We start from the raw sequence: 21959 nt of genomic DNA, 5'->3' as shown, positions 1-21959 counted from the left end.
CTCTCCCAGTCTTCTCTGATCAAAGCCAATGAGGGAGCAGGAGTTTTCTCAGTCCTCTCTGCTCGGGGGACAGACCTTAGGACATGACCTCACTCAGTACTCTCTACTCAGGAACAATTCATAAAGGGACACCTCTCCACATACATGTCACTCAGCAAACAGGAGAACAGGAACTCTGGGTCCTCTCAGCTCAGGCGACAGGCCTGAGGATGGGACTCCTGTTGGGCCATCTTCTAAGGGGATAGATAAGAGAACAGGACCTCTCTCAGTTCCATCAACTCAGGGGACAGGCCTGAGGGTGGGACCCCCCCCTCGGCCCATCTTCTAAGAGGATAGATATGAGGACAGGACCTCTCTAGGTCCCCTCAGCCCAGGGGACAAGCATGAGCATGGGATTCCTGTCAGTCCATCTTCTAAGGGCATAGAGGGGTTGATATGAGGACAGGACCTCTCTCGGTCCAGTCAGATCAGGAGACAAGCCTGAGGATGGGACCCCTGTCGGTCCATCTTCTGACGGGATAAATATGAGGATAGGAACGCTCACAGTCCCCTGAGCTGAGGGGACAGGCCTGAGGATGGGACCCCTGTTGGTTCACCTTTTAAGGGGATAGATATGAGGACAGGACCTCTCTCTGTCCTCTCTGCTCAAGGGAGAGATCTGAGGATGGGACCCCTTCCGTTCCATCTTCTAAGGGGATAGAGATGAGGAGAGGAATCCTCTCAGTCCCCTCAGCTCAGGGGCCAGGCCTGAGGATGGGACCCCTGTCGGTCCATCTTCTAAGGTGATAGATGTGAGAACAGGACCTCTCTCATCCCCTCAGCTCAGGGGACAGGTGTGAGGATGGGACCCCTGTCGGTCCATTTTCCTAGGGGATAGATATGAGGACAGGGCGTCTCTCAGTCCTCTCTGCTCCAGGCACAGACCTGAGGATGGGACCCCTATCGGTCCATCTCCTGAGGGGATAGCTATGAGGACAGGACCGAGTCTCTCCATCCCCTCAGCTCAGGGGACAGGGCTGAGGATGGGACCCCTGTCGGTCCATCTCCTAGGGGATAGATATGAGGACAGGATCTCTCTCCGTTTCCCCTCAGCTCAGGGGACAAATCTGAGGATGGAATCCCAGTCCATCCATCTTCTAAGGGCATAGATATGAAAACAGTACCTCTCTGAGTCCCCTCAGCAGAGGGGATAGGCCTGAGGACAGGTCCCCTGTCCGTCCATCTTTTAAGGGGATTGATATGAGGACAGGACATCTCTCAGTTCTCTCTGCTCAGGGGACAGGTCTGAGGATGGAACCCCTGTCAGTCCATCTTCTAAGAGGATAGATATGAGGACAGGAACTCTCAGTCCCCTCACCTCAGGGGATTGCCCTAAGGATGGCACTCCTGTCGGTCCATCTTCTAAGCAGATAGATATGAGGTCAGGACCTCTTTCGGTCCTCTCAGCTCAGTGGACAGAACTGAGGATGGGACTTTTGCAGTTTATCTTCTAAGGGGATAGATATGAGGACAGGAACTGTCCCGGGCCCCTCAGCTCATGGGACAGGCCGGAGGATGGGACCCCTGACGGTCTATTTCCAAGGTGATACATATAAAGACAGGACCTCTGTGGGTCCCCTCAGCTCAGGGGACAGGTCTGAGGGTGGGACCCCTGTCGGTTCATATTCTAAGGGGATAGGTATGAGGACAGGAACTCTCTCAGTCCCCTCAGCTCAGGGGACAGGCCAGAGGATGGGACCCCTGTTGGTCCATCTTCTAAGGAGATAGATATGAGGACAGACACTCTCAGCCCCCTCAGCTCAGGGGACAGGCCTGAGGGTGGGACCCCTGTCGGTCCATCTTCTAAGGGGATCGATGTGAGGACAGGACCTCTCTCAGTCCTCTCTGCTCAAGGGACAGGCCTGAGGATGCGACCCGAGTCGTTTTATCTTCTAAGGATTGATGTGAGGTCCAGACCCCTCTCTGTCCTCTCTGCTCAAGGGACCGACCTGAGGATGGGACCCCTGTGGTTCCATCTTCTAAAGGGATAGATATGAGGACAGGGCATCTCTGAGTCCCGTCTGCTCTAGGCACAGGCCTGAGGATGGGACCCCTGTCGGTCCATCTACTAGGGGGATAGATATGAGGACAGGACCTCTCTCAGTCCTCTCAGCTCAGGGGATAGGACTGACGATGGAAGCCCTGTCGGTTTATCTTTTAAGGGGATATATGTGAGGACAGAACCTCTCTCGGTCTCCTCAGCTCAGGGGACAGGCCTGAGGGTGGGACCCTTGTCGGTCCATCTTCTAAGGTTATAGATATGAGGATAAGACCTCTCTCGGTCCCCTCAGCTTAGAGGACAAGTCTGAGGATGGGACCTGTGTGCGCCCATCCTCCAAGAAGATAGATATGAGGAGAGGACCTTTCTCTGTCCCCTCAGCTCAGGGGACAGGCCTAAGGATGGGACCCTTGTCGGTCCATCTTCTAAGGGGATAGCTATGATGATAGTACCTCTCTGGGTCCCCTCAGCTCAGGGAGAGGCCTGAGGTTGGGATCCCTGTTGGTCCATCTTCTAAGGGGATAGATATGAGGGCCGGACCTCTCTCAGTCCTCTCAGCTCAGTGGATAGGCCTGAGGATGGGACCCCTGTTGGTCCATCTTCTGAGCTGATAGATGTGAGGACAGGACCTTTCTTCATCCCCTCAGCTCAGGGGACAGGCCTGAGGATGGGACCCCTGTCGGTCCATCTTTTAAGGGGATCGATGTGAGGACAGGACTTCTTTCAGTCCTCTCAGCTCAGGGGATAGGCCTTAGGATGGGTCCCCTGTCCCTCCATCTTCTAAGTAGATAGACTTGAGGACATGACGTCTCTCAGTCCTCTCTGCTCAAGGGACGGACCTGAGGATGGGACCCCTGTTGGTCCATCTTCTAAGTGGATACATATGAGGACAGGACGTCTGTCAGTCCTCTCTGCTCTAGACACGGACCTGAGTTTGGGACCTCTGTCGGTCCATCTTCTGAGGGGATAGATATGAGGAGAGGAACTCTCTCAGTCCCCTCAGCTCAGGGGACAGGCCTGAGGATGGGACCCCTGTTGGTCCATCTTCTAAGGGGATCGATGTGAGGACAGGACCTCTCTCAGTCCTCTCAGCGTAGGGGGTAGGCCTTAGGATGGGTCCCCTGTCCCTCCATTTTCTAAGTAGATAGACTTGAGGACAGGATGTCTCTCAGTCCTCTCTGCTCAAGGGACGGATCTGAGGATGGGACCCCTGTCGGTCCATCTTCTGAGGGGATAGATATGAGGACAGGAACTCTCTCAGTCCCCTTAGCTCAGGGGACGGGCCTGAAGATACGACCCCTGTCGGTCCATCTTCTTAGGGGACAGATATGAGGACAGGACCTCTCTCAATCGTCTCTGCTCGAAGGACAGGCCTGAGGACAGGACCTCTCTAAGTCCTCTTTGCTCTGGGATAGACACGTGAATGGGATCTTTCTCAGTCGACTGTGCTCAGAAGACAAGCCGCAGCACAGGACCTCTCTCTGCCCACTAGGCCTCACATGCCTGAAGACAGCATCTCTCTCAGTCTTCTCTGCCCGGGGACACCGGAGGATGATACCTCTCCCACTGCTTTCTACTCAGGGTCAGGCCTGAGGACAGGACCACTCTCCGTCTTCTCTGCTAAGGGGACAGACCTTAGGATGGGATCCCTCTCTGACCTCTTACACAGAGGATGGGCCTGTGGACAGGACCTCTCTTATGACTCTCTGCCCAGGGATGGGTCTGAGGACAGGAGTCCTCTCAGTCGTCCTGCTCAGGGGATGCCTGAGGATGAGACCTCTGTCAGTTCTGTTTGCTCAGGGGACAAACTAGAAGATGGGACCTCTCTCAGTCCTCTCTGCTCAGAAAGAAACCTGAGGATTGTACTCTGTCGGGCATTTCTGCTCATGGACAGGGCTGATGATAGGATCTCTCTCAGTTGTTCTGCACAGGGGACACCTGAGTATGGGACCTCTTTCAATCCTCTTTGCTCATGGAACAGGCCTGAAAATGAGACCTCTGTCATTTCTCTATGATCAGGGACAGAGTTGAGGACAGCACCTTTCACAGTTCCCCCTGCTCAGGTTTCGGAGAGAGGCCTCTCTGCTCAGGAGACCCAACTCAGTCCTCTCTCATTAAGGAACAGGTCTTATGATGGCACCCATCTCAGTTAATTTTCTCAGAGGTATACCTGTGGACAGGACTGCTCTCACTCCTCTCTGCTCGGGGGACAGACCTGAGGACAAGACCCCTCTCAGACCACTTTGATCAGGGACAGGCCTGGTGACGGGACCTCTCTGAGTCCTCCCTGCTCAGGGGACAGGCCTTAGGATGGGACCCCACTCAGTCTTGTCTATTCTGGGACAGTCCTGAGGATGGGACTTCTCTGAGTCCTTTCTGCTCAGCCTCACCCCCCATGATTGGGCTCTGATCCCGCTCCCTCCTCCACTGCTCAAGCCGTCTGTGAGCCCAGGAGGTTGCTGCTTATTGAATGGGCTTGGTCAGCCCCTGGGCACCCAGGAAGGCACCTCGATGGACCTTTCTGTCCCCAGGCCACACATGCCCCATGCCCCCACCCCCCAGGGACACTTGGTGAGGACTGTGCAGTGAAGCACAATGCATGGTAGGAGCTCTGCAAGCTGGCACACACCAAGGGCCTGGCCAGGATGAAAGGGACAGGGGGCCAAGTGGTGGGGCCCGTCCTTCAGGCCCAACAAAGTCTCCTTGCTCCAGGCTGGTGGGGAAGCAACTGGTTCCTCCCGGTACCTCCTTCCAGACTCCCTGGCTAGATCCCTTCCAGGTTTCACAACCCAGCTATCCAGCATGTGTGCTCACATGCTCACTGACACAGTCACGCACACGTTCAGTGACACGCTCACGTTCCAGACACACTCACATGTGCGCACACATTGAGTGACAAACACACATTGAATGACACATACATGCCTGCTCATCGACACACCCACATTTGCAGTCAGCACACTCACGCACAATGACTCACAAACACACACACACTGACACACATTGACACACAGTGTCACACACATGCAGCGACATGCATGCTCACCTTCAGTGGCACAGCCTCATTCCCCCACACACTCCCACTCACACATGCTTAGTGATGCAGTCACATGCTGTCACTTGGATTCACACACACTCACTTTCTCAGAAACTCATGCACATGCTCACACTGACACACACACGCACATGCGCAAACACACCCACTCAGACACTCACACTCACACCTGCTCGGGAATCACGGCACACACAGGTCCACTCTGAACAGGGAAAACCAAGGAGCCCTGACAGGCTCTGGCAAGGTCAGCCAAGCTCTTCGCCCTCTCTTCTTGTCCTGTCCCTGAAATCTGGAGGGGCCCTTGGAAAGTGAGCAGTTGACTTGGACCTGCTAAGACACAAGGGACAGACATGCTGGGGTTGTGCCCAGCCTGAAGAAGGCAGGGACAGCAGAGCACAGTGGGGGCCCCAGGCATGCCTGCAAGGCACCCTGATGGGACACACTACAAGGGTCCCTGAGACACTGGTTAGGCACCTTCAGGCCGAGGAGGCTGCAGACCCAGCCCCAGGGACCTGCTGCCCCTGCCCCTCCCCGACAGCCCCGCAAAACTACCCCCCGCCGACGCCTGCACTCGCCTGTGTATGCCTAGGGTCTCCCAGGGCCCCTGCCGCCCTGCAGCCCTGCTGACTGCAGCTCTGCTCAAGCAGACAGGTCGCCTAGATCCAGGATTCCTCAGCTCAGGCGGGCAGCCACCCATTCCCAGCACTGGCTCCCAGGCTGCTTTGGGGCACCCTGGCTATCATCTGAGCCAAGGGGATGGTCGGAGGCTCTGTGCTCCAGAACAGCTGGAGGAAGCGTATGGGCACAGACTGAGTGAGCTCCGGGAGACCCTCGCCAGGTCCAAGTCACTGATCCTGTCCCCTCCCCGCACTTGTGCAGGGAGGGGCCTATCACTTGTCCCAGTCCTGTTGCCCACAGACTCTGGGTTAAATGGCTGATCGAGGACTACCTTCAATTTGTGGCGAGCTCCCTGGCCTGTTGGGAGAGAGAGCCAGTCCCAGGAGGGCTCAGGAGGGCGGGTTCCAGGATCCTCAGGCCCCCACTGAGGACTGCCCCTCCGGCCAGTGTTCAAGGAGGATTGCTGCCCTGGGGACTCAATCAGCCACTGCCCATGAAAACCAGAATCCTGTCGCCAGGCTCCATGCAGCCCAAAGAACCACACAGGCCCTCAGGGACCCTGCTCTGCCCACACACCAGTGTCAGCCTGGCCACTGTGGCCCTCACCCCACCCAACTCCATCCCCCACAAACCTCACCTCCAGTTTCCCACAGCAGAGGCGAGGCCGGCTGGAACACTGAATGAAGTTTATTGAAGAGAAACATGTACTGAAACCATTGAAGAGAAGGGAATCACAACACAGAGAGAAACTGCAAATGGCCACCACAGGACACAGGTCCCACATAGGTCCCAGGCCGCCTCCTCCTCCTGGGGTTCCTGGCAAGGCGCCTCATCTACCCGCCCTCCTCCTGCCGACCCCGCTGCCACGTCCCTCCTTCCTGAGGGCCCCAGGGTCCGCCTCTTGCCAGGACAGTGGACTCTGGCAGAGTCCACCGGCTTCAGGGAGCCCCCTCCCAAGCCCATCCGCTGGGGCAGGGCCCTGTCCTATGGCCCTCACAGGACACCAAAAACACAGCAGGGAACACCCCCCCCCGAGTCAAAGAAACTGAGTCACGAGTAACAACAGGAGTAGAACGCCAAAGCACAAAGCTCCCCGGGGAGCCTCAGGCAGGGCAAGTCTGCTCTGTCCCAGGTCCGGTTCTTCCTCACACAGTCATGGTCACCATCATGGTCACAGTCACCATCATGGTCATGCTCACCATAGCAGTCACAGGACGAGCGTCCACCGTGCCCTGGCGCCTCCTTCCACCATCTCCCAGGACTGTGCTGGGGGCCTCCGGGGAGGAACTGCTCAGAGAAGAACACACACAGCTCCACGAGAAAGAGCAGCCCCTGGCCTAGGTCTACACTGGGAAAGCAGAGATGGTGCTCATGATGTGGGACAGACAGCAGCGAGCAGAGCCTGGGCTCGCAGGAAGCTCACAGCATGTGCCCCGGGCCCAGAGGTGGCTGCACCGATGTGCGCACAGCACACTACTTTGTGTAGGAACAACGGCTAGCGGTGGGTGAGTGGGTGTCTGCTGGACGTGTGGGTCACTATGGGGCCTACACAGGTGAGGGTGGGCTTCCAGGAACAGGGGGCAGCCTGCCCCAGGGATGGCAAGTGGGGGCCACCTCTTGGGAAATGCAGGCAGGTGGCACCCTTGAGAGAGCCTCTTTCCCCTATCTCTCCCAACACAGGACAAGGGGTGGGGGCAGACATCTTCAGGCTGGCTGCTCAGGGCTCCCTCCAGGCCAGCACCCCATTTGGTATCAAACGTGGTCATCTGGGTCACTGGGAAGGACTGGTGATGGTGGCCAGGGCCCCTTGGGGGAGGTGGGAGGCACAGCTCCAAACGTGGGGTGAGGGACTGGCCTTGGCCTGGCCTCCATCTGCCTCCAGGGTGCTGCTGCCTGGGAGGAGAGGAGCCCTCGGGGCCCTCAGAGCCTATTTGCCCGGGGGGGACTTGGGCTTGCCCACCTCCCCCGCCCCGTCCTCATCCTCATTTTCTGACTCCTCCAAGATGGGCTTGAGCCCCTCCTGGGGAGGCTCCTCAGCCTCCTGGCCTCCAACCTGGACAAGGCCCTCTGGCTCCCAGCTGGGACCTCCTGGGGCCATGTCGACTCCACTGCCCATCCGGGCTGGGAGGCCCCCAGGGGCGTCGGGGGGCCTTGCCTGACCTAGGCCTTCAAGGCATGCAGGGGCATTTTCAACTTCCCCAGTGGCAGGGGCGCCCCTGGCAGCCTCTTTGGTGGCAGAAGCAGCCTCAGCAGCATCTTCCGCTCTGGGATCAGCCTCGCTGGCGTTCCCCTGGGTTGGGGATGCCTGGGCGGCATCTCCACCGGCAGGGGACGCCTGGATGGCAGCTGGGTCTTCACTCTCCACTGGGGCTGCTGGCCAGGCCGCACACTGCTGGCTCCTCGCTGGGGAGGCCGCCAACGCTTCCATGTCCCGGATGAGCCGCAGCAGCCTCAGGAAGCCGGGTGGCCTCCTCTCCAGCTGCATCCTCCTCAGGGTGTCGTGAAGCGCCTCGCTGGGGTGGGCCCGAGACAGCACCTGCCGCAGTCGCAGGTAGTTGGCCATGGCTGGGTGGACGGCCCCCTTCTCCACGGCCTTCTGTAGCAGGCCTTCCAGGCGCACCACGAAGGCAAACAGCCCCTCCTGGGGCCCCTGCGTGCAGGTCAGGAACTTCATCCGCGAGGTCATCCACGTATCCCGGCTCCTAAACACATGCCCCAGCGCCGTCAGGCAGTCCTGCGTAGAGAAGTCAGGCTCTTCCTCCAGGAGGCCGCTCACGATATCCAGGGCCAGGCCATCCAAGCTATCCAGCAGCCGCCTCCTTCTCTCCCTTTCCGACGCATGGCACCACAGCTGCAGCATATCCTTGGCGTCCTCCAACCAGCTCTCAAAGGATTCTTCCACGCAGCCTGGCTGCTCCCTCCCGGAAAAGGGTCTCAGTTCCCGGTAGGCCATAGTTTTCATCAGAGGCCGCAGGGTCTGGCTCCATGACTGGGTCCAGGCCTCTACCTCACCTGCACCTACTGCCTCACCTACAGCTCCTGCCTCATCTTCACCTCCTTCCTCACCTGCACCTCCTTCCTCACCTGCACCTTCTGCCTCACCTGCACCTCCTTCCTCACCTGCACCTCCTGCCTCACCTGCACCTCCTGCCTCTTCACCTCCTGCCTCACCTGCAGATCTTTCCTCATTCACACCTCCTGCCTCACTGACAGATCCTGCCTCACCTGCAGCTCCCGCCTCACCTGCGCCTCTGGCCACTGCTTGCCCCTGGGGCTGTGCAGGGAAACTGGGCATATCCTGAAACTCAGCATCAGGAACCTGGGGCAGGGAGATCACTTTCCAGGGTCCCCCTTTGCCTGCTATTTGGCGAGGAATCAAGCTTCGGTTTAAACCCTCAGTGAACTCCACCAAGGCTGCCCTGGCCCCGAGCTCCTTTCTGAAGTGCTTGATGAGCACTTGGTACCTGCCCAGGGGCGACAGGGCAGCCTGCACGGCCTCCTGGAACTCATGTTCCTCACAGTCGTCAGGGATATCCAGGATGAGCAGGGAGCGCTCTGCGTTTGCACCCATCCACCTGCACCAGTCCCGAAGCATCGCCAGAGCCATCGCAGAGGATTTGAGGGAGGGAGCCTGATCAGACAGGAATGTGTGCTGACTGTTGCAGTCTCTGACGCAGCCTGTGAGTGCAAAGGGGAGAGAGGGACGTTGCTGCCAATCAACCCACCCCCACTACAGGCCTTCGCCCTCCCCTCCCAAGCACTGCAGCAGCCAGGGATCCACTCCCTCCCACTGCTGCAGCCCATGCACCCCCGAAGCCCTCCCCCAGTTGGTGACACTTAATCCCTTGGCACACACCCACAACCTCTATTGGGAGACCCCCTTTTGCCTGAGCTGATGTCCCCTTATCACACCACAACGAGTGCACCTCCCCCTCCCACCATCATCTGTAACATTGCAGCCAGGAGTCCTCCCCTATCCAAGCCCCTGCAACAGGTAGCTCTACCCCCACCCAGAGTCCCTGCGGCCAGGAGTCCTCCCCTACACAGATCTTCACAGCCTGGAGTCCTTCCTTACCCAAACTGCGGAAGGGAAGCAGAGAGACCTCCCCCACTCTCTTTCCCAGCTCCAAACCAGGAGCCCCCTCCCTCTTTTGATCTTCCCTGTAACCTGGCAACCCCCTCCTCGTCCCCCACACCTGCAGCCAGAAGTCCCCTTCCTCCCCCCACAGCCAGAGCCCCCTCTCTCCCATCGTCCCCTGCACCCCTGCAGCAGGAGCCCCCCTCCCGCCCCACCAGACTGCTGCAGCCAGGAGCCCCCTCCTCCTCTCTCTGCGGGCGCTGGGCCGGACCAGGACCCTCTCTCGCGACCACTGCCTGCTGAGGCAGCGATCTGGCCCCTGCCCAGAGCACCCGCGGTCACTCTGGGGTCCCGCCAGCGCCTGCTCACTTTCTCCGATTCTGCGGACGCTGCGACCACCCGCGGAAAAATGCCGCCTTCAAGCTGTGGAGCCCACTCTGGAGGCCGCCAAGAGGCCCTGGAGCAGGAGGGTGCAAGATCTCGCTTCAGTCACGCGGCCGCGCTGCGCAGTGCAGGGGTCTCCCAGGCCCGATGTGCTAAGACCACAGGGCTTCCCGCTTCTCCCAGAAGCCCCAGGTAGATGAGGAAGAAAAATTTCGTAGTCTCTGTGGAAGACAAGTGGCTAGACAGGAGGAGACATCTGTGTTGCCCTGGCAACAGGACCTGCATGGTAAGGGCTTAATGTTCCAAGGCTTGGAGCCTCTGGGAGCAACAGACCCACCGATTGGCCCTCTACCATCGAAATGACCTCCATCAGTAACTGTGGCAAATTGCTGGGATGGGGTGGACTAGAAGTCAGGAGCAGGAGATCCTAAGACCAGGTCCCCAGGGTATTCACAGCCTGCCCTGCTCAGGCCTGGAATCCCTACAACATAGATTGATTGCTGGCTGTGTTCCTCATCACAGCTCTTTACCACCTGGAGGCTGGCCTTCAACCACCTGGGCAGCCATTGCATAGGAAAGTGTGTAGGCTTTCGATCAGACAGATGCAGCCTCACCTAACAGCTGGGTGGCCTATATCTGTCAGTGAACATGTATGCCCATCATCTAGAAATGGGCAATAAAACACTTTCCTTTTTATACATTGCTGGCTATGAGTTTCTAATAAATAGTTTGGCTACACTGTTCATGAGGGATATTTTTCTGTAATTTTCTGGTTTTATATCATCTTTTTATCAGGATTTAGGTTTGTACTGGTCCCATAAACTGAGCTAAGAATTGTTCCCTGCTCCTCTATTTTCTGAAACTGTTGTGTAAAATTGGCAATTTTTGTTCCATAAATATTTGCTAGAGTTCACCCATGAAGTCATCTGGGCCTGGATTTTTGTTTTATTTTTAGAAATGTTTTCTGTTAATAAATATATTTATGAAGTATAGGGCTATTCATTTTTTCTATTCAATCCATTGGAAGTTTTGGTAAATTGCTTTGTTTCCAATGCATGGGTCAATTTTATCTAAGTTGTCAAAATCATTGTCATAAAGTTAATATTCCCTCACTATTCTTTTAATGCCTATATGACCTCTAATGATACCCCTCTTTCTTGGCTGATATTAATGATTATTTTCTTTTTTCTTGATTAGCCTTCCTAAGGGCTATACATTTTGTTGCTCTTTTAAAATATATATGATTTGCTTACTTTTAGTTTGTTTTCTATTTTGTTGATTTCTGCTCTTGTATCTCTATTATCTCCTTCCTTCTACTTATTCGAGATTTACTTTGCTATTCCTTTTCTAGTCTCTTTAGGTGGAATGTTTTGTATATTTACTGATTTATATTCAATGTTAAATATATTTTATATATTTACTGATTTCCTGTCTAGTGGTTATATCAATTGCTGAGGCAGGGATGATGAAATCTCCAACTACAATTGTGGAAATGCCTAGTTGTTCCTTTGTACTGTCAATTTTTGTTTCATATGTTTTGAGGCTCTGTTAATGGGTGCAAACATTTTTATGAGTTCCATGTGTTTCTGATTAATTGAACCTTACATAATTATTACCTCTATCTGAGGCAATACTCTTTGGAACTCCACTTTGTCTGCTGTTAACATAGCAATTCCCACTTTCTTATGCTTGCCCCTTGCATGGTATATAATTTACAACCTCTTACTATCAACCCATCTGAGTCTCTATATTAAAATTGCATCTCTTGGAGACAGCATAAGTCTTGCTCTTTTATTCATTCTGACAGTCTCTGCCTTTTAATTGGAGTGTTTAGCCCATTTACATTGAATGTTATGTTTGATATGTTTGGATTTAGGTCTATCCTTTTACTATTTGCTCCATCTGATTTTGATCCCATGTTCCCCATTTCCTGCCCAGATTAATCAAATATATTTTATAATTCACTTTTAATGTATCTATTATCTTCTTAGCTATACCTCTTTGCATTTTTGTAGTGCTCACTCTAGAGATTACAATGTATATCTTTAACTTTTTACTGTCTACTTAGAGTTAATATTGTACATAAATGTAAGAAACTCTCCATCATATAGATTCACTTCCATTCCACCTCATCCTTTATGCTATAGTTGCCAAGCCCTAGTATATACTATTAAACTGTTTACTTTAAAGTCATATTATTACAAAGAAATTAAGAGCAAATAACTATTCATTAATATTTACCCACACATTTACCATTTCCTGTGTTCTTCATTTCTACCCAAGGATCAAAGATTTCCTCTAGTTTCATTTTTCTTCAGATTGAAAGACTTCCTTTAATATTTCTTTTAGTGCAGTTCTGTTGATGAATTTTCTTAGCTTTCATGTATCTCAAAAGATATTTATTTCACCTTCATTCTTGAATTTTTTCTATTTCCCTAGATATAGAGTTCTGGATTCAAGATTTTTTTTTTTTTTTTCTTTCACTGTTTTAGAGATGTTGCTCCACTGTCTTCTGGCTTCCATTGTTTCTGATGAGAATTAAGTTCTTAATATGCTCCCATATGTAGTGTTTCATTTTCCTCTGACTACTTTCTTACCCTTCTTTGTTTTCAGAAGCTTGACTACAATGTACCTAGATGTTGCTTTCCTTTGTAGTTATCCTCTTTGTGGTTCATTGAGTTTCATTAAATTTGTAAATAATGGATTTCCCAAGAAAAATTATACTAGAGGAATTTTTCAGCCATTATTTATTCAGATAGCTTTCCTTCTCCATTTTCTCTATCCCATCCTGGCACTCAAAATACACATTTGAACTTTATGTATTGTCCTACAGACCACTGAGTTTCCATTCCTTTTTACTGTTGTTCCTCTTGGTTTATCCGAATAGATCATTTCTATTGATCTAGCTTCAAGTTCATGATTTTTCTGTCATCTGCAATCTGTTATTAAAATAGCCCATTGAATTTTTCACTTTATGTTTTTCAGTTCTGGAATTACAGTTGGTTTTTTTTTCTCTTTTTTAAATTTTTATTTTAGGTTTAGGGGTACATGTGAAGGTTCGTTGCCTAGATAAACACATGTCATATGGGTTTATTGTACATATTATTACATCACCCAGGTATTAAGCTCGTACCCAATAGTTATCTTTTCTGTTCCCCTCCCTCCACCCACCCTCCATCCTCAAGTAGACCCCAGCGTCTGTTGTTTCCTCCTTTGTGTTCGTAAGTTATTATCATTTAGCTCCCACTTGCAAGTGAGAACATGCAGTATTTGGCTTTCTGTTCCTGTGTCAGTTCGCTAAGGATGATAGCCTCCAGCTTCATCCATGTTTCTGCAAAAGACATGCTCTTGTTCTTTTTGTGGCTGCATAATATTCTATCATGTATATGTAGCATATATCCTTTATCCAGTCTGTCATTGATAGGCATTTAGGTTGATTCCATATCTTTGCTATTATGAATAGTGCTGCAGCAAACATTCATGTGCATGTGTCTTTATGGAAGAATGCTTTATATTCCTCTGGGTATATACCCAGTAATGAGATTGCTGGGTTGAATGGTAGTTTTGCTTTAGCTCTTTGAGGAATGACCATACTGTTTTCCACAATGGTAGAACTAATTTACACTGTCACCAACAGTGTATAAGGGTTTCCTTTTCTCCACAACCTCGCCAGCATCTGTTATTTTTTTACTTTTTAATAATAGCCATTCTGACTGATGTGAGATGGCATTTCATTGTGGTTTTCATTTCCATTTCTCTAATGATCAGTGATATTGAGCTTTTTTCCCATATGCTTTTTGGCCACATGTATGTCTTCTTTTGAGAAGTATCTGTTCATGTCTTTTGCCCACTTTTTAATGGGGTTGTTTGTTTTTCTCTTGTAAGTTTATTTAATTTCCCTGTAGATTCTGGATATTAGACCTTTGTCACGTGCATAGTTTGCAAATATTTTCTCCCATTCTGTAGGTTATCTGTTTACTCTGTTGATAGTTTCTTTTGCTGTGCAGAAGCTCTTAAGTTTAATTAGATCCCACTTGTCAATTTTTGTTTTTGTTTTGATTGCTTTTGGTGTCTTTGTCATGAAATCTTTGTCTGTTTCTATGTCCAGGATGGTAATTGCCTAAGTTGTCTTCCAGGGTTTTTATAGTATGGGGTTTTAGATTTAAGTCTTTAATTCATATTGAATTGATTTTTGCATACAGTGTAAACCATGGGTCCAGCTTCAATCTTCTGCATATGGCTAGCCAGTTATCCTAGCACCATTTACTGAATAGGGAGTCTTTTCACCATTGTTTGTTTTTGTCAGTTTTGTCAAAGATCAGATGGTCGTAGGTGTGCAGCCTTATTTCTGGGCTCTCTATTCTGTTCTAATTGTCTATGTGCCTGTTTTTGTACCAGTACCATGCTGTTTTAGTCACTGTAGCCTTGTAGCATAGTTTGAAGTCAGGTAATGTGATCCATCCAGCTTTGTTCTTTTTGATTAGGATTGTCTTGGCCATTCATACGCTATTTTGGTTCCATATAAATTTTAAAATAATTCTTTCTAGTTCTCTGAAGAATGTCGATAGTTTGATAGGAATAGTATTGAATCTGTAAATTGCTTTGGGCAGTATAGCCATTTTAATGATATTGATTCTTCCTATCCATGAGCATGGAATGTTTTTCCATTTGTTTGTGTCTTCTCTAATTTATTTAACCGGGTTTTGTAATTCTCATTGTAGAGCTCTTTCACCTTCCTGGTTAGCTGTATTCCTAGGTATTTTATATTTTTGTGGCAATTATGAATGGGATTGCCTTTCTGATTTGGCCCTCAGTTTGGTTGTTGTTGGTGTATAGGAATGCTACTGATCTTCATGCATTGATTTTGTATCCTGCAACTTTGCTGAAGTTTATTATCAGCTGAAGGAGCTTTGGGGCCAATACTATGGGGTTTTCTAGATATAGAATCATGCTGTCTGCAAACAGAGATAGGGTGACTTTCTCTCTTCCTATTTGGATGCCCTTTATTTCCTTCTATCGCCTGATTGCTCTGGCTAGGACTTCCAACACTACATTGAACACAAGTGGTGAGAAAGTGTATCCTTGTCTTGTGCTGGTTTTCAAGGGGGAATGCTTCCAGCTTTTGCCCATTCAGTATAATGTTGACTGTGGTTATTATTTTGAGTTATGTTCCTTCAATATCTAGTTTATTGAGAGTTTTTAACATGAAGTGATGTCAAATTTTATCAAAAGTCTTTTCTGCATTTACTGAGATAATCATGTGGTTTTTGTCTTTAGTTCTGTTTATGTGATGAATCACATTTTTTGGTTTTCATATGTTGAACCAAACTTGCATCCTAGGGATGAAGCCTACTTGATCATGGTGGATTAGATTTTTGATGTGCTGCTGGATTTGGTTTGCAAGTATTCTGTTGAGGATTTTTGCATTGATGTTCATTAGGGATACTGGCTTGATGTTTTCTTTTTTTGTTGTGTCTCTGCCAGATTTTGGTATCAGGATTATGCTGGCCTCATAGAATGAGTTGGGGAGAAGTCCCTCATCCTCGATTTTTGGAATAATTTCTATAGGAATGGTAACAGATTGTCTTTGTACATCTGGTACAATTTGTCTGTGAATCTATCAGGTCCTAGGCCTTTTTTGGTTGGTAGGCTATTTATTACTGATTCAATCTCAGAGCTTGTTATTGATCTGTTCAGGGAATCAGTTTCTTCCTGGCTCAGTTTTGGGTGGATGTATGGGTCCAGAAATTTATCCATCTCTTCTAGGTTTTCTAATTTGTGTGCATAAAGGTCTTTGTAGTAGTTTCTGATGGTTGTTCTTATTTTTGTGGGGTCAGTAGTAACATTCCCTTAATCATTTCTAATTGTGTTTATCTTCTTTCTTCTTCTTCTTCTCCTTCTCCTTTTCCTTCTCCTTCTTCTTCTTCTTATTTTTTACTTTTTTTTTTTATTTTTTGACGGAGTCTCGCTCTGTCGCCCAGGCTGGAGTGCAGCCGCGCGATCTCCGCTCACTGCAAGCTCCGCCTCCCGGGTTCACAACATTCTCCTGCCTCAGCCTCCCGAGTAGCTGGGACTACAGGCGCCCGCCACCACGCCCGGCTAATTTTTTTTTTTTTTTTTTTTTTTCTGTATTTTTAGTAAAGACGAGGTTTCACCATGTTAGCCAGAATGGTCTCCATCTCCTGACCTCGTGATCCACTCGCCTCAGCCTCCCAAAGTGCTGGAATTACAGGCCTGAGCCACCGCGCCTGGCCTTTTCTTCTTAATTCATGTAGCTGGTGGCCTATTTTATTAATTTTTTCAAAAAACCAACTCCTGGAATTTCAAGCCTGTGGGTTTAATCTTGTGAGGTGCTGTGGAAGTGGGGCCTCCGTGCTGTTGCTGCTCAGACCCCTGGATTCAGCCTCTTTCCTGGGGGTAGGTACAGGAGTCTAACCTTCCCCTTTGCCGAAGCTGCAGCTACTTTTGCCAGAAAGCCCAAGTATCTAAGGCTCCAGGTTCTCCTCACATGCCTGAGCGGCTGCTCTGCCAAGACTCCACGTGACTCTGTCAGACTGAAAACTGAAGGCCCTGGTGGAGTGGGTTCACAAGGAGATCTGCTGACCCAAGGGTTGCAAAGATCTGTGGGAGAAGCATGGTTTCCTAGGGTCGCTCATTCACTCACCACTCTCCTGGGTAGGGGAGGATCCCCTCGCTCCGTGTTGCTCCCAGGTGGGCCATTGTTCTATCTTGCTTTTTTTCGTTCTCTGTGGGTAAAGTTGTTTCCTTGATTAATCCCAATGTAAGTACCTGGATGTTTTAGTTGAAGGTGATGTATTTACTCGCCCCTTCTGTTCCTCTCTGTGAGAGCCACACACACTACCTGCTTCTAGTCAGCCATCTTGGCCACTCCCCCAATTGGTTCTTTTCAATAGTTTCTTTTTCTATACTAAAATTTCCTATTTAAAAATTCATTGTTATCCCCTTGGGTCATGTTTGTATATATTTTACATTTTTACACTTTTACCTTTTACATTTTACACATAACATTTACATTTCTACACTATACAATTGGCTTTGTGTAAATCACAGTAAACACAACAGCCAAAGTGATAAGTAGGGTTGGTGTATATAATTCATTCATTAATTTATTCATAGATCTACCCATTCAACAAGCATTTACAGTGTACCTACTGTGTCAGACATTATTTTAAGTCCTAGAAATTTAGAGACAAATTAGAAATAGTCCCTGTTCTTAAGGAGCTGCCAGAATGGTAAGAAGAGACAGGCATGTAAACAAATTTAGTAACACAACTTACTGGGGGTAGTGATAGGGTATGTACATAGTACAGGGGGATACCAAGTGGGAAGGTCATACCTGGAAAGGATCAGGAAAGTCCTCACAGGGAAGGTACACCTTGCATTAGGATAGAGGAGGAAAGATAGAGGTACGTATCAGAAACATAGCAAACAATCATCAAATGGCTTGAAGAACATTAGGGAGAGGTGTCCAGTGAGCAGGTGGACATTGAGATTTGGAAAGCAGAAGTTGGTCCCAGAGAGCCAAACCTGATGGCATTTAGCCTTAAGGTGGTTGTGTGAAGCTGGGTGTATTAGTCTGTTTTCATGCTGCTGATAAAGTCATACCAGAGACTAGGTAATTTATAAAGAAACGGAAGTTTGAGGGACTCACAGTTCCACGTGGCTAGGGGGCCTCACACTCATGGCAGGGGGTGAAAGGCACATCTTACATAGCAGCAGGCAAGAAAGAAAATGAGAATCAAGCAAAAGGGGAAACCCCTTATAAAAACATCAGATCTCATGGGACTTATTCAGTACCATGAGAACAGTATGGGGAAAACTGCTTCCATGATTTAATTATCTCCCACTAGGTCTCTCCCACAACATGTGAGAATTATGGAGCTACAATTCAAGATGAGATTTGGGTGGGGACACAGCCAAACCATATCACTGGGTGAGGGGCTGATATCCCCAGATGGCACCACAGGTATCCTAAGAGGATGTGGGTAAAACAGAGTTGTTCTGAGCCTTAGTCAGTGAAGGAGATCAGAAAATAATTTGTTGGAACTAAGGGCCAGAAGCCAAGCCTGAGACATTCATAACAAGTTTTACCTTTATACTTTAAGGACGCAGACTCTGGACTCAGACAGAGCAAAGTTCTAAGGCCAGCCATGTGGCATTGAACAAATTACTTAAACTCTGTTTGGCTCAATAACCAATTTCCATAACCATGAAACAGAAGTAATAACAGTGTCTGCCTCAGGACTGTTGTAAGAATTAGATGAGATAATATTTATAAAACAATGTCTGGCACATAGCAAACAATCATCAAATAATAGCCTTTGTTATCAATTTATTGTTTTAATGGATATGAAAAACTAGATAATTAATTTTAACCCCTTAATCACTAGATTGTAACACAGATGCATTCATTTATTTGAGAAATATTTATGAAGCATCTACTATGTGCCAGGCATGTTTTTTTTTTTTTTGGTACTATCAGGGAGAAATCAATATCTATGGTCTTAAGACCTTAACCTGGTGTTAAGATCTCAAAGGATCTATGAATCAGATGGCAAAAAATGAATCCTTATTTTTACTAAACTAACTAAACTTTAGTGTTTCCTTCAATTATGAATGTAGGCAACAAACCACAACAGTATCGGCAGTACATGTGACTTTGTCACCAACAGAAATAAATATTTTCGTATCACATTACAGTTATTGCCAATAGCTAGACACATTCGCTGGAAATAACATTTCAACAATTTATGATATTGGTAAAGAACTTTTAAGTACTGCTATTTTATGCGTTAATGAAGAAGCACATATATCAATATAAAAATCATTATGAGCATGCTTTATGTTCTTGACTATTGTCAGCCCAGGGTGAGTTTCCCTTGGATGCTTTTTCCCTTGAGTACCAGAACAATTCTTGTTTCTTCTAGTAATCTAGCATTATATCCTGGACACTGTCCATAATGAGTTCTAGTAGATTTGGCTTCTTAGTTTCTGTTATATTTCTCCAGAGATGGGTCATCGTTTGTTATTGTTGCGGTGGTGGTGGTGGTGGTGGTGGTGGTGGTGGTGGTGGTGACGGTGGTTTGTTGTCTTAGTAGACAACTAACCTAGCTAAACTCACACTAAGTCTCCCCTGTATTGGGTACCAACTGCAATCTCCAGACTCCGTTTCCATGGTATTGGGCATCAGCTGAAACCTCTGCTCAGTTCTTTTCTTGGACTCTGCCCTGTGCATGCATAGCTCCAGGGTCAACCAGAGATTTGGGCAGAGTGTACAGGCCAAACATGGAGCTCGTCCATACGGTGCTTCTCTGCTCCCAGATATTGCCCCTCCTGCTTTCCCTCTGCCATGGCCACCCTAAAATCTGCTCTCTGGGTCTCTGAGTTTTAGCCACCCAGCACAGCATCCTCTGTGGCCCACACTCACATGCAGACAAGCAAGAAACTCACCTTTGCAGAGAGGAACAAGGTTACAAACCTCACCGCAGTGTTCAGCAGTTCGGGCTCCCCTGTTGCTCCCACCAATGACTGGGCAGACATTGCAGACGCTGCCAAGAGAACCACAGCTACCAGTGCTTCTCAAAGAATGGGTGGCGTGACGCCTGCCACCAGCAGCCCAGCCTGAGTGAAATCTGTGGGGACCCTGCTTCTTCCCACCTCGGGCCTCAGACTCAATGGGTAGTGGGTTCATGTGATTGGTGGAACCTGAGTTAGGTGCCCAAGCTGTAGCTACAAGGGAAGCTGGGAGAGTGAATACTAACCATCTTCGGGATCTACAGTGGGAGGCAAATTCTACTTCGTGGGATGGGGCAATGCCCCAAACAAAGAATGGTTAATATAAAAATGATTGTCATTGTCTACTTTATATGGTATTAAATGGACAGAAGAAAGAAGAGAAACACAGGTTAAGAAACAAAACACACAGATTATCAATATCAGGAATCAGGGTGGTGTTATCACTGTAGATAATAATAGAACATCATGTACAACTTTATATTAATAAATTTGGCAACTTACATGAAATGGGCAAATTTCTTGAAAGATACAAATAGCAAAGCTCAGTCAAAAAGAAATAGATACAGGCATACCTTCGACATAGTATGCCTTCTGTTCCAGACCAGGACAATAAAGCAAATATCACAATAAGCCAGCTACCCAAATGTTTTGGTTTCCCAGTGCATACAAAACTATAGCCTATTAAGTGTACAATAGTATTATGTCTGAAAAAATGTACTCATCTTAATTTTAAAATATTTTATTGCTAAAAATGCTAATGATCATCTCAGAGTTTGGTGTGTGCTGAGGGCCTTCTTACCATGTCCTCATATGGTGGAAGGCAGACACAAAACAGCAAGTTAACCAGATGCTGCACGAAGCCTCTTTCATAAGGGCCTTAATTCCGTTCTGAGGTAGTAGCCCTCTGGCCTAATCACCTTTTAATAGATCTAGGTCTCTCTCTTTTCTCCCTTCTGTCCATTTAATACTACATAAAGTAGACAATGACAGTGCCTCACCTCTTAATAATATCACATTGGCAACACCTGAATTTTGGAAGGGATACATTCAAACTATACCATCCAGTCTCAGGTATTTTGTCATGGCAGTGCAAATTAAGACAATTTCCAAATAATTTTGTTGAGTGAAAGGAATCAAACACAAAAGACTTATTATAATATTTTATTATATAAAACTCTAGAAAATACCTTATAGTGACAGAAAGCAGATCATTGGTTGCCTAGGGACAGGAGAGGAGAAGAGAAAGGGATAGTCATGGGCATCAGGAAATTTTGAAGGTGATGGAAATCCTTATTGCCTTGATTGTGGTGATGGTTTCATATGTTTGTGTGTGTGTATGTGTGTGAAAGCTTATCAAGTTGTTTAGCTGAAACATGACAAACTCACAGTTTACTGTCTGTCAAATATATCTCAGTATAAACAGACAACCTACAGAATGGGAGAAAATCATCTGACAAAGGTCTAATATCCAGAATATAACCCTATCAAAAAATGGGCAAAAGATGTGAACAGACACTTCTCAAAAGAAGACATACAAGTGGCCAACAAACATATGAAAACAATGCTCTCATCACTAATCATCAGAGAAATGCAAATCGAAACCACAATGGGACAGTGTCTCACTCCAGTGAGAATGGCCATTATTTAAAAGTCAAAAAATAACAGATGCTGGAGAGACTGTGGAGAAAAGGGGATGTTTATACACTGCTGATGGGAATGTAAATTAATTCAGCCACTGTGGAAAGCAGTTTGGAGATTTCTCAAAGTACTTAAAACAGAGCTACCATTTGACCCAGCAATCCCAGTACTGGGTATATACCCAAAGGAAAATAAATCATTTTACCACCAAGACACATGCACCTGTATGGTCATCACAGCACTATTCACAATAGCAAAGACATGGAATCAACCTAGGTGATCATCAGTGGTGGACTGGATAAAGAAAATGTGGTAGGTATTCACCACAGAATACTATGCAGCCACAAAAAAAGGAATTAAATCATGTCCTTTGCAGCAACATGGATGCAGCTAGAGGATGTTATCCTAAGTGAATTAATGCAGGAACATAAAACCAAATGCCACACATTCTCATTTATAAGTGGGAGCTAAACATTGGGTACTTGTGGACATAAAGATAGGAACAACAGACAATGGGAACTACAAGAGGGGTCAGGGAGGGAGGGGTCAAGGGTTTAAAAAGTAACTATTGGGTACTATGTTCAGTACTCGGATGACAGGATCATTTGTAC

The 21959-nt window shown here is 48.2% G+C and overlaps 1 protein-coding gene across 1 annotated transcript; it reads right to left on the bottom strand.

Moving 5' to 3' along the window:
- Positions 1-6403: 6403 nt before the first annotated feature.
- Positions 6404-10378, bottom strand: PNMA6F (PNMA family member 6F). The gene is made up of 2 exons (XM_037989296.2): positions 10159-10378; positions 6404-9389 (listed from the first exon to the last, which is right to left on the bottom strand). Exon 2 carries the CDS (start codon positions 9316-9318, stop codon positions 7639-7641), a length of 1680 nt encoding a protein of 559 aa, XP_037845224.2. The 5' UTR covers positions 9319-9389; positions 10159-10378; the 3' UTR covers positions 6404-7638.
- Positions 10379-21959: the final 11581 nt, after the last annotated feature.

The sequence above is a fragment of the Chlorocebus sabaeus genome, chromosome X, assembly GCF_047675955.1.
Source record: "Chlorocebus sabaeus isolate Y175 chromosome X, mChlSab1.0.hap1, whole genome shotgun sequence".
NCBI classification, from domain to species: domain Eukaryota; kingdom Metazoa; phylum Chordata; class Mammalia; order Primates; family Cercopithecidae; genus Chlorocebus; species Chlorocebus sabaeus.
The sequence above is the reverse complement of the archived record's forward strand: the minus strand, read 5'-3'. Positions and strand labels throughout refer to the sequence as shown.

Bases quoted from the DNA above. Each gene is read 5' to 3' on its own strand.
- PNMA6F (XM_037989296.2), bottom strand. From the start codon at position 9,318: ATGGCTCTGGCGATGCTTCGGGACTGGTGCAGGTGGATGGGTGCAAAC.